Raw genomic sequence first — 12,231 nt, 5'->3', positions numbered from 1 at the left:
ATATCAAGATCCTGTCTGCGGTGATAATAATAATCTCCTAATCTTCCACAGTGCTTTGTACTCTCATGGTGCTTTCTAACACTAATTAGATCTTTGGTGGTCAGAGGCACCATCTCACCATCGGCTTTGCATGTTACTGCATCACTCAATTTCGCTCTTTCTAGAGTTTAAATATTTCTTTATTTATAGCTTTTAAGGTGTGTTTACTCCACTGACGTTTTCAGATTATAATCAGCAGAAGAGAAAGTCTTGGAGCTCAGTGTAACAGTGTTTATCCTCATTAGAGTGAGAACAACCCTGGGGGATTGCTCCTGAGCCTGCAGAATCGTTTTCCTATATACCAACCTCCACCTGCCCTTGTGATACAAAAGGATCTAATCACTTTTATCCATCTTTTGACTAATAAAATTAATAAAAAGTCTAGAAATGGACCAAATCTAGTTAGGTGCTTGATTTTGAATAATTACTGCCCAGATATAAATATCAATTAATACTATTCATACCAATTTTGAAAATTATTACAAGAATCAACAACTTTATTTCACGAAATTAAAAGACTTCATTTATATTTGTCAGTAACTTGTCAATAATTCGTTGTCTAAATTTTAACATGGAAATCTTACAAGTACCCCATGGTGGTGTACATAATAGGCATTTGCAACTTCTGTACCACAAATTAGCTGTACGATAATTTTTACGCCATTTGAATGTTTTCCTTTAGGAGATGTAAGTTGAGGACACCTGGCCTGACAAAGCAATGCTTTTCTTTGCATGATGGTAGCCAAAGACCTCCTAAGAAGCTGTACAAGCCACCGTGCATGTACCACCAGAGCTTCCAGCCGGTGGAAATAATCCAGTCCAAATCAGGAGCCACTGGGCACTGAGACCTGGGAATTAGAGCCCCATTGTGAACATGTTAAGACTGCTCACATACTGCGTTTATCTTGTAACCCCACAATCCCTACCACAGTGCTGTACAAATTGTAGATATTCTTTCTTCTCCATTTCCTTTCTTTTCCTTTCCTTTCCTCCTCTTCCTTACTCCCCCCTTTTTTCTATCATTGTTTCATTCTCCCTTCCTTCCTTTCTTTTTTCTCTCCTTCTGCCTGCCTTCCTTCCTGAATTACTTTTTTTGCATTAGTATATATTTGCATTACACAATAATTATATTCATCTGGGGGAACTGACACATATTCATATTATATTTTGATCACTTTTACTTCTCCTTCATGCCCCCCATTCTTCCCTCTTCCTCCTTCCCCTGTCCCTTTCCCATTTCCATAGAGTTTATCTCCCTGTTTCCTATCATCTCTTTTATTTTGTTCTTTAAATTATTTATATTTTGAGTCTCTCATATTAGAGAAATCATGTGATATTCAATGTTCTGTGTCTGATTTATTTCACTTAGCATTATGTTCTCAAGATCCATCCATTTTCCTACAAGTGATTTAAATTTATCCTTCTTTATGGCTGAGTAGTACTTCATGGTGTAAATATATCACATTTCCTTTCTCCATTTATCTGTTGATGGGCATATAGGCTGCTTCTATAATTTAGCTATTTTGAGTTGTGCTGCTGCAAATATGGGTATACATGTATCACTAGAGCATGATGATGTTTATTGCTTCATGAAGATAACCAGAAGAGGTATGGATCAAGCGGAAATTCACGTTTTAGTTTTTTGAAGAATCTCCATACTGATTTCTACAGTGGTTGTACTAGTTTACATTCCCACCAACAGTAGGATAGAGAATGCAGAAACAGCCCCAAGCACTTTCTGCTATTTCATTTTTGACAAAGTTGCCAAGAACATACGGTGGAGAAAAAATAGCCTCTTTTAAAAATAGTGCTGGGAAAACTGGCTATGCATATGCAGAAAAATAAAACTAGACCCCTATCTCTCACCCTGTACTAAAATCAAATCACGATGTATCAAAGACCTAGTTATAAAAATAGAAATACTGCCAGAAGAAAAACAATGGTAGAACTCTTGAAGTCACAGGCATAGGTAAGGACTTTCTGAACAGAACTCAAGTCCCAAGATACAATAACAAGAATCAATAAATGGGTTTATATCAAATTAGAAAGCTTCTACACAGCAAAGGTAACAACCAACGGAGTGAAGAGACAATCTCTTAGGATGGGTAAATTTTTTGCCAGCAGAATATATGAAGAACACAAAAATAGCATAGATCTTCAATAAATATTTGCTAGATTAAGTTAAATCAAAGTTCAGTCCCCCTGTCTTATAAGCCTTCCAGAACTCTATCATAACTGTACATGTCCATTCTGCATGTACTTTGGAAACAAATACATCTGCTGATATCATTTTTGTTTCTCTTTTGTGAACACCAGTGGGAGGATATAAAAGTACAGTGGACCCTCAAGTTACTACCGGCCTGGCATATGAATGACTTGGGTTAATTAGGTTAATGGAAGATTCATCTGCCTCTTGTTATCTATAGTGTGTACCCAGGAAAACATCCAGATCTCGGCTGTACTTACTTAGTTACAACCAGCCCTTGGAACCAATCGAGTTCATAAGTCAAGGGTCCACTGTAGATGTGACTTTCTTCTGAGCATCCGAGGCAAATGTACAAATACCATTTTAATTGTGAACACTTAGCTAGTCCCCAATGCATGCCATGCACTGCTGGAACTGCAGGAAATAAAAAGATAAATAGAGCTGCAAGGATAGACCAATTTTTGGTTTTAGATATTGGACTGGCTCCAATGAAATGTGCTATATTTTACACATAATAAATTAAAATTGTTTCTTGGCTATTTTCATGGAGCCTGGAGATAACTCACTAGTTGTACAAGGTTGTACTACTGTTCTAACTCATTTGTTTAGCCATTTCCTCTCCTTTTCCTCAGGTAAGTTCTGGAACTGGATGCTGAGAGGAAAGAGGTGGACCATAGAAAGGAAGATGGGTCACACTTGTCTTGGGTTATAATCCTGTCTAAATGCTGGCAATGCCAGTGTAAATCAAAGAGAAAGCCCTGTGAATTTCAGATCCCATAAGTCTTCCTAGGTTGGCTATCTGACTAACCTTGTGCTGGATAGTGGCATGCTGTAAATCTGAAACTTAGATGGTGCCCTCTGAGATGCCTGCAGGACATACTTACATGCTGCATCTACCTAAGTGCTGTGGTTCTGGGCTCAAGATCTCTAGAAACTGGGTTAAGACCCTTCAAATAGCGAATGTAATTTTTCATATAAGAACAAGGTACCTTCTCTCTTGGAATTCTTTTAGTTGCAAATGTCTGGACAGGCAATAGTAGTGCAGATCCCTACCACAAGCTTCCTTTCTTGTGCTCCCTGACTGTGACTCAGTGACATTGTAACACACCGCTGAAATTGCCTCACACCTGTTGTCTGTGTACTCCACCCTGACCCAATAAAGGCACTAACCCTTGGGTGTCTCTTCTCCCCCATCTCCCTGGGAGTTCCTCCCATCCAGACCCTGCCATGGTCTGGCCACCGTACCTTCTATCTCTAGGGCCCACGAGTACAAATCCATTAATGTCACATGTGTCCCTTGGTAGGATTCCCACAGCTGTGTTGGTGTGATCTAACAAACAGACACACCCCCTGTGTACACTACAAGCACACAGCTCTAGAGAGTCATAACCATTTCCAGAAATATTGATGTTACAAATTAAGCTAATAAAGTACAAAGTAAAATGTCTCATCCTCCTACATCATCACCTATATTTTCATGAAATAAAATAGAAAAATCTGTGATTGAATCAGTTCTGTGATTGAATGAGTATAAAATGACATATATAGATATATTTCAAATATAAAAATCAAAATAGTCAACAAAATGAATATATTCAAATTTTTTCTTGCCTTCATTTCAGTAAAATCACTGAATATGACATTACAATGGACATTTTTATAAAATTTGATCTCTAGATAGTAATAATATTAGCTGAAATAAAATGTCATAATCAAAATCTACACAATCAAAATGTACACAATTTGAATGTTTTAATCAAATATATTAAAGTAAATGTAAAACCTTTTAACTGAATTTTCATATATTTAAAGTTATTTTCAAATTATTCAAAGTTTTCATTAGAATTCAAAGTAAATACAAATTAACATTAAAAGATATTAAACCTTTAAAATTTAAGCAACTGAAAAAACTGATTTAACTTTTAAAATATCATAAATTTTATGACACAGTCATGATTTCAGCATGTGATGTTTATATTTTAATTGCCAATCTAAAGAGCTTTATGCAGGTTGTATTTACACTAACATCTATACAAAATTAGAGCAATGTAAATCAACATTGGGAAGCATTTCTCAGGCACCATGTACAAAGTTCTTTTCTCAGTGATTTTGAAGCTATGAAATAGAACAGGAAGTAAAGCGAAGAAATGATCATTAATTTTTGCTAGGAAACAAAATTCATTGTGAGAGAATCTACTGAGCTCATATTATGTCCAAGGATTTGACATGTTAATTAATTTATCCTTTCTCTTTCCTAAATATTTGTGTCACTCAGTGCCTCCTTATATTTCTAAGTAGTGTTCATCACCAAGAGTAAGAACTTCAGCCAATTATTCTCCCATCCACTTGAAAAAGATCTTCCTGTTAAAGTGAGTCAAGAGAAAATTAAGATAGTCAAGTCCAAATTCTAATGGCTACACACACGTTTCAGTTATTTGTTTGAAACATTAAAATTTTTGTACAAGAACTTGCAACGATGTGACTCATTCCTGGCCTGAATGTATACTGTGCAGTGTAAGGATATAAGCAATAGGCCAAAGAGTCCAGGTAAGGACTTCTATAGCACATGATACAACTGATTTTAGCCTAGCCCCTAATGTCAGAAACAGGAAACACATTATTTCACACTGGACTGGAGGCAGCAGCTTCAGAAGTCTCCATTTCCTGTTTCATTCAGTTTGGACACCTCATATTTGCACATGTCATAAAAGCTGATTGCTATTTGCATATGAATATGCCTGCTTTGTGACCAATGCCTGCTCCTCTCAGAGCATATGACAATGTTTCCTGGTTTAATAGCTGGAGTGCTGATTCGCAAAGCACATTTCCACTTGAAATCCTCTTTGGGGAGTCATGAATGTTCTGAAATACTTTCCTTAAAATTCCTACCTAATTGTCAACTGGTTTATCTTAGCCAGAAAACTATCTACATGGTTTCAAAGTAAACTGCAAAATATCCTGAAGATGTTACCATTGTATTTTCTTGACTCTAGTTGTAAAAACCTACAGAAAAATAACATTTTCTAAAAACCAATTGATATTTTGTTCAGGTAAAACATTAGTAGACAGTGTCAACATTAGAGACCAGATAGGCCTATGTTCAGATCCCATTTCTACTACTCTAAGTGATTTGGGGCAAGTTATCTGACTTTTTTGAGTCTCAATTTCTTCATTTGTAAATGAGATCATAATTCCTTGTTTATGTTGCCATTGTGAAAATTAAACAGCACAACCACTGTGGAAACCCTGGCATACAGTGAATCTAAAAATACATCTATGAGTATCAACTAGCAAAAAATTATGAAAACTGGCTATAATGAACTCATTCATCAATCTAATAAGTACATATTGACTCAACCAAATGCCAGGCAACTGGGCCAAGGGCTCAGGATTCAAAGCCGTGGTTTTGCATAGGAGCTTAACATTTTCACAGTGACATAGATATGCATAACAGAGATGAGAGCAGTATGGAAACACAAATGGTGGAATAGGTAACTTTCCTGGAGAAGTTGGGAAAGTCTTCCTAATAAGCCAACAGGATGAGCAGAAGTCTGGAAGGAAAGAATGAGGAGGGCAGAAGACTGCAAAGGCATGGAGTTATGAACAGGACTTCCCCTTCCCTTCAAGAAAAGTCAAAAGCTGGAAAGGATATAACCATGTCAGACCCCTTAGGTGACTAACCTGAACCAGCAAGACCCAGCTTATTTATTTGAAGGCAGAGTGGAGGTACCATATAATCCTCCAATGGTGTGGCTATAATCGAGCTCAAGGAAAATTTCAGTTCTCCAAGATGTGCCATTTTTGATGGTTTGACTGGAGAAAGTTCGGACCAAAGCCACTCAGCACAGTAATGTTTGCTTGTTAGTATACACCAATTTTCTTAAAATGTACCAAAATGGGAGTTGAAGGAAAATTGTTATTTTGGACCTAAGACTTGTGATTTCTAGTTCTTCCTTCCCCTGTAATTTTTGTGATGTGTTGCCCTTTTCAAAAGGAACACCCTGGGATGTATTCTAAAAATCGCTATTACCAAAATGCAGGCTTGTTGATAACAAAATAGCACTTGATTCCAGAAGCTGGAAGAAAAGATGACCCAACATTTTTCTGCAGAAAAGATATCCTCAAGTCTGGCAAAGTTATGTGCCAACTATCCAAAAGACTTGATTCGAAAGTAGTGAAGGTAACACCGTGGCTAAAGCATCCAAGAAGGGAAAATCCTCAAGCAAACACCCAGGAAGAGCAGAGCTTGGCAAGGCAAACAAGTCCATTACTAAAGATGCCTCCAAATGCCTTCAACGGATCTCTGTGGGAAATAACAGCCTTCCTGCTCTTGGGGGAACTGTCCGAGTACAATAGCTGGTTCCCACACAATCGCTCTGATGTGCCAGAGGTGGAACAGAGGGCTGATGGGGCTGTAGGAGGAAATACTCCTCAGACTTTGAGAACAAGGCTTCCAAAGGCACAGAAATCAAACTGAGCCCAAAGCGAGCTAGTTATAGTATCTAACGCTACTCACTCTCCTTATCAACTGTGGATTCATTTACCACATAGTTTAGCTAATGACTCGATTCCAAGGGAAGAAATATTTTGTTTACACTCAGTATTCTTCTCTTGTAATAATCTCTCATTATAATCTTTGAAGATCTGACAGATATTTAAGCACATGCTAAGGAAAGTCTAAATTACAAAATAATCATTTCATAGGTTTTGTTTAATAAAAGGAAGCCAGTTGTTTTAATCCACTCACCATTCCGTGATTCAACCACCCTGGGATAAAATTATCAAGCAACTTCGGGTATATCATCTCTCTGTCATAGGCATAGATGATCCAGAACACAGCTACAACGAACTGCAAGGGAAAAGAAATCTTTTATTTCAAGTTCATCAGTGATCTACAACATAGAATTTGCTGGTTATCTATTGTTAAAAGAACCTAATATAATCTGGAAGCTGTGCTCAAAGGCAGAGTAGTAACCTAGTTAATGACTGGAAAGATGGTTTAGCTTCATTCGCTCAGGGGTGACAGTTGGGGGCCTCCTATCTCTTCAATCTCTCAATTGTGTCCTCTCTGCAGAGCATTCTGTTGTGAGAGAGACCAGCGAGGCCTCTTGTGAGAAACAGCATCATTTCCGTGTAACTTGTGCTGGTTTGATTCCTCTCACGAGGGTTTAAAAGTTCACTGGTGTTTTCTTTTGGGTCCCATTCCCCACTGTACAGAGTCAGCACACACTCGAGAAGCTATAGATTCGGTCCCTTTTCCTCAATCCCATCATGTGGTTTAAATTAATCTTCACCTTCTCAAGTTTCCATTTCACCACTAACAGCACCAAAACCACCACTTATAAAATGTCCCAAAGTCACATTTCTAGCAAATGTATTCATTTATACAGCCTCAGCTGCACTGAGAAGCAGGGAGTGTGGCAGTTAAAGGATGACTCCGAATCCTCTTGGAATCATTTAGAAGTGCATCTGAGTTCCAGAGGTTTGTTTTGGCTCATTAGCAACATAATCATAGAAAGAGAGTAGAGCACTTGATTTATTATTTTAATGTGTTTTGAACTAATGGTGAGCAAAGAAGCTCAGATAAAATAAAGAAATGAATGGCCTTAGCCTTCAGCACAGAATTTAAAGACAAAATAGATGCCTGTGTAAATGTAAAACAAAAAATAACACGAAAAAGGGACACATCCTACAGGCATCACAACGCCTATGGAACAATCTCTCAAACTAAAAAAATACTGTAGAATAAAAAAGCAGCACAAATATTACACAAAATAATTTTAGTCCATTTTTATAAGTCATTCATGCTCCCACATTTTACTAATGCAAATAATAAATATTTTAAGGCCACTTTTTATAAGACACTTGGCTATGCTTGGAAACTCAAGGTTAGTAGTCAGAAGAATTCCAAAATTCTTTTCCAACTGTGTCAGTTATGACTTGGGTAATCTTGGTCAGGGAGGAAAAATCACCCTTAAAAACTTGGATGTTACAAATATTTCTTATTTTATAAAACATAATGGTTGATCATTATAGTAGGCAACTATAGATTATATTTACTGCTTTACTATCAGATTGGGATTTCAGTTATTTATTTTGCTCTTGGGTCAACTATTTTCACTCTCAGTTTATAAATTATCAAGAGAAAAAAGAGAAAAGACAAAGCTTTAGCTTCAGGTTAACTACTACACCTTTTCAAGTACAAAGAATAATTTTTGAATTATCCACAATATTGAATTATTCATTTCACTTCAGACTTCAGACGTACTGAAATCCATGGTAACTGCATTTATAAGGTACATATTTGATAGTTACTTTAAATCTTTATTACATTACCTCTCAACATTACCTCCTTACACCAGGCTGGGGAAACAGAGTACCACATTTCTCTTTTCAACAAATAGAGAAATCCAAATTTTCTTTTCAGTTTAATAACATTTGTTCATATATAAGTTTTCATTTACAAGAAATGCAACGGAAACTGTCACTTTATTGATTTTCACCCCAGTAACGGGTGATTACGTAGAAGAAATCTACAGTGCATTTACCCTATTCCTATTTTTTGAAGAAAGAATTTGCTAAGGAAAATTAAAACTAATTGGACTTTAACATGTACAGACACATAACAACAGTAAAAAGCCTGTTAATTTTTTTGGTACCGGGGATCGAACTTGGGTCCTTGCACTTGCGCTTGCACAGCAGGTGGTGAAACCACTGAGCTAAATCCCTGGCCTAAAAGCCTGTTAATTTTTTTTCCTCTGAATGACCTTCAAACTGGCAGTCTGAATTATTTGGTGAAACAAAGTCCAGACTTCAAGTGATTTAAGTGGCGGCAGGGACAATGGAAGGAGAGTCCTATTCATGACCGTGGCTGTGAGATGAGAAGAGAGACAGACCTGTAAAAGGGCATCTGGAGGTCAGTGTGCTTTTACAAAACAGGAGGCCTGGACAATACTTAGTGGCTAGAAGTTGGAATAAATGGACAAGGAAGATAGGGAATGACTGACAATCAAAACTCAAGAGAAGGCAAGGATTAGGATTATGCACACTGGCCAGGCGTTCTTCCCTTTTTTAAAGTGAGATGAAGCACTTTTGCTGACAGTTGGAAATGTGACTGAGAACAGAATGGAAATTATTTGGGGCATTGCTGTGGATACTGTGCTGGGAATGCAAAGAGATATTTAGAACCAACACGAATCAGATGATTCAAGTGAGGTTTAATGATACAATTGTGAAGAAAAATTAACCCAGCTTCTTCCAGGTCTGTGAAAACAAGGATTTAGAAAGAGGATCCTTCCTGGGGTGTCTTAGTGCCATAGCCTGGTAACTGAGAGAGTCAGGAGATCTGAAATGAGAATGTTATGAGGTCAGGAAGAAGATCCTGTAAGTGACTGATCAGCATTTCTAAGACGTTACCTGGGCAGGGGCATTGCCAATGGAGATATCACATATAAATCTACTTGTGACATATAGAGTCCAGTTCAAGATAATCTTTCTTATTTTCATTTTCTTCTTGCTGTATAGACTTGACAACTCTCCATACACCTATCAAATTAGGGCTGATCTGATGCCTCAGTACCAGGAAAGCATTGCCCGATTAAACAGAAGAACTGCCCTTGGATGGCCGATTACTCTGTGTGGTCCCATGCAACTCCCAAGTCACCTAAGAGTTTGTTAGATATGCAGAACCACAGGTTTTCCCCCGCTGTGCCCTGATTCAAATAAGTTCCTTAAGTTCATATCATGCAATTATATGCACATAAAAGTCTGTGAAGTACTGGAGGCCTAATGCTTCTCTGTGGAGTAAAGAGATCCCAGGCCCAGTGGCTTGTCTACCCAGATCCTGTGCCCTCCCCTTCTAGATCACATCCAAATGACTTTTACCCTGGAATTCCCTACACAAATACATGTAAGGTTGCTTTATGGTCTATGTGAGCCCTCACTTCTGGTCTGATCTGAAAATGGGCTTGGCAATAAATGTGTTTGAAAGGTAGTTTAGACACGTCTATCTTTAGGATGAGGACCAAAATTTTACTTTTGGTCAAGGTGTCCACAAGAAGGCAGAAAACCACTTCTTCCCTATGTGGAACCACTGGTGGAAGTCCCTTTACCTTTGCTACCTAAGATAACCTAATCATAGACAAATCCCATCCTACTCACAGTCCTCTTCTGCTCTCGGGAAGGGGATTACACAGGCCTGGACAGCAGGGGGCAGAATCTTGGGAGCTATGTGAAAATTCTGCTTACCACGGGCTCTGTCTACCCGTTCTTCCTCCAAAATTAACTATTTTAAATCGTTCACATTTCTATTTGACTATTAGAATCTCAGCTAGTTAATTTCCAGAAACATCCTCCTAGAATTCTCATTGTGGCTGGGGAGAACTAACCTCTTAACAACATTTAATCTTCCAATCATGAATATGTTATATTCATATATTTATTTAGGGCAACTCTAATTTTTCCCAGCAATGACTGTAGCGCAATGCATACATTTTGTTGAGTCTATCCCTAAATATTTCATGTATTATGATGCAAGTATACATGGTCTGATATCTTTTACATTCTTTGTTTGCATTTTATAAAAATGTAACAGATTTTGTGCATACTGACATTGTTTCTTATAACTCTGTTAAATCCACTTAGTAGTTCTGGTAGATATTTTAGAAATTATTTTGGATTTTTATACCTACTTGGTCTGTAAATAAAGACAGCATTTCTTCTTCCTTTAAAATTTGTATGCCATGGGGCCAGGGATTTAGCTCAGTGGTTCTGGCGGCTGCCTTGCAAGCGCAAGGTCCCAAATTCAATCCCCGGTACCAAAAAAATAAAAAATAAATAAAATAAAATAAAATTTGTATGCCTTTTACTTCTTCCTTTTCTTTTCAAATTGTGCTTCCTAAGGCCCTGAGTAGAAGTGATTTAGAGTGAATTTCTTTGCCTTCTTCCTTGTCCTAGAAAACTGTCCAGTCTTTCAACGTTTAAGTTTGGTATTAGCTGCAGATTTGGCTCTGATGCTCTTTCTCAAGTTGAGAAAGGTTTCTTCTATTCTTACTTACTTAGGCATTCTTTCTATCTACAAACAAATATTTGTCATGAGGGTGCTAAGTTTTTCAGATGGTTTGTTGTATATCTTGAGATGATGATAGTTTTTCTATATATTTAAGTTTCTATATATTTATATTTAATAGTTTAATAGTTAATATATTTAATATGATGAATTATATCCATTTTGAATGCAAACCGACATTTCATTCTTGATCATTAAGTATTATAATTTATATATACATGTTGCTAGATTCAATTTGCTGATATTTTGTTAACGATTTTCTTTTTATCTCTATCATAAAGTATACTGATCTATAGTAATTTTCTTTTCTTATGAGCTGTTCATCCAATTTTGGTAAAAAGATAATGCTAGAGTCAAAAAATGAGTACGAAGCGTTCCCTCCTGTATTTTCTGAAAGAATTTGTACCAGACTGGCATTGTCTCTTATCTAAGTGATACACGTCTCCATTAAAGCCATCTGTTCTTATACTTTTTCTTGTAGGCAGATTTATTTATGAATTTCCTTTCTTTAATAAAAATAAGGCTATTCAGGCTTTCTAACTCTTTCTCAAGTTAATTTTAGACATTTTTACCTATTGCAGAATTTTTCCATTTCATCTGCAGTCTTTTGTTTTTGTTTTTCATTTCTGTTTGTTTGTTTGTTTTCCTTTTTGGTGCTGGGGACTGAACCAGGGTCTTGTACATGGTAAGGTGGGGCTCTATCACTGTGCTACATATCCAGCCCTTATGTACAGCTTTGAATTTATAAAGTCATCCTTAAGATTTCACCATGGAAATTGGAAAATTCTATAAATCAGGTATCTCCCCCTGCCGTCCTTGGAGAGCCAGTTTTTAAGTATTTCCTAGCACAGCACTGATGGGAGCTACTTTCTGTTCACCATGAGTGATCATTTATGGCATCCCTAGAGCACTGTGGAGT

At 37.1% G+C, this 12,231-nt stretch overlaps 1 protein-coding gene across 4 annotated transcripts in view; it reads right to left on the bottom strand.

Moving 5' to 3' along the window:
- The window catches only part of Aig1 (androgen induced 1), a 259,469-nt gene that overhangs the window by 173,212 nt on the left and 74,026 nt on the right, over positions 1 to 12,231 (bottom strand). For all 4 annotated transcript variants that reach the window (XM_021259321.2, XM_004846046.3, XM_021259322.2 and 1 more), the window contains one exon: positions 6,993 to 7,094. In XM_021259321.2, coding sequence (XP_021114980.1) covers positions 6,993 to 7,094 — 102 coding nt within the window. The remainder of the gene's footprint in view (positions 1 to 6,992; positions 7,095 to 12,231) is intronic.

The sequence above is a fragment of the Heterocephalus glaber genome, unplaced genomic scaffold (genome assembly GCF_053883595.1).
Source record: "Heterocephalus glaber isolate CG9 unplaced genomic scaffold, H.glaber_assembly_v1.0 deba00001550, whole genome shotgun sequence".
Lineage (NCBI taxonomy): Eukaryota > Metazoa > Chordata > Mammalia > Rodentia > Bathyergidae > Heterocephalus > Heterocephalus glaber.
The sequence above is the reverse complement of the archived record's forward strand: the minus strand, read 5'-3'. Positions and strand labels throughout refer to the sequence as shown.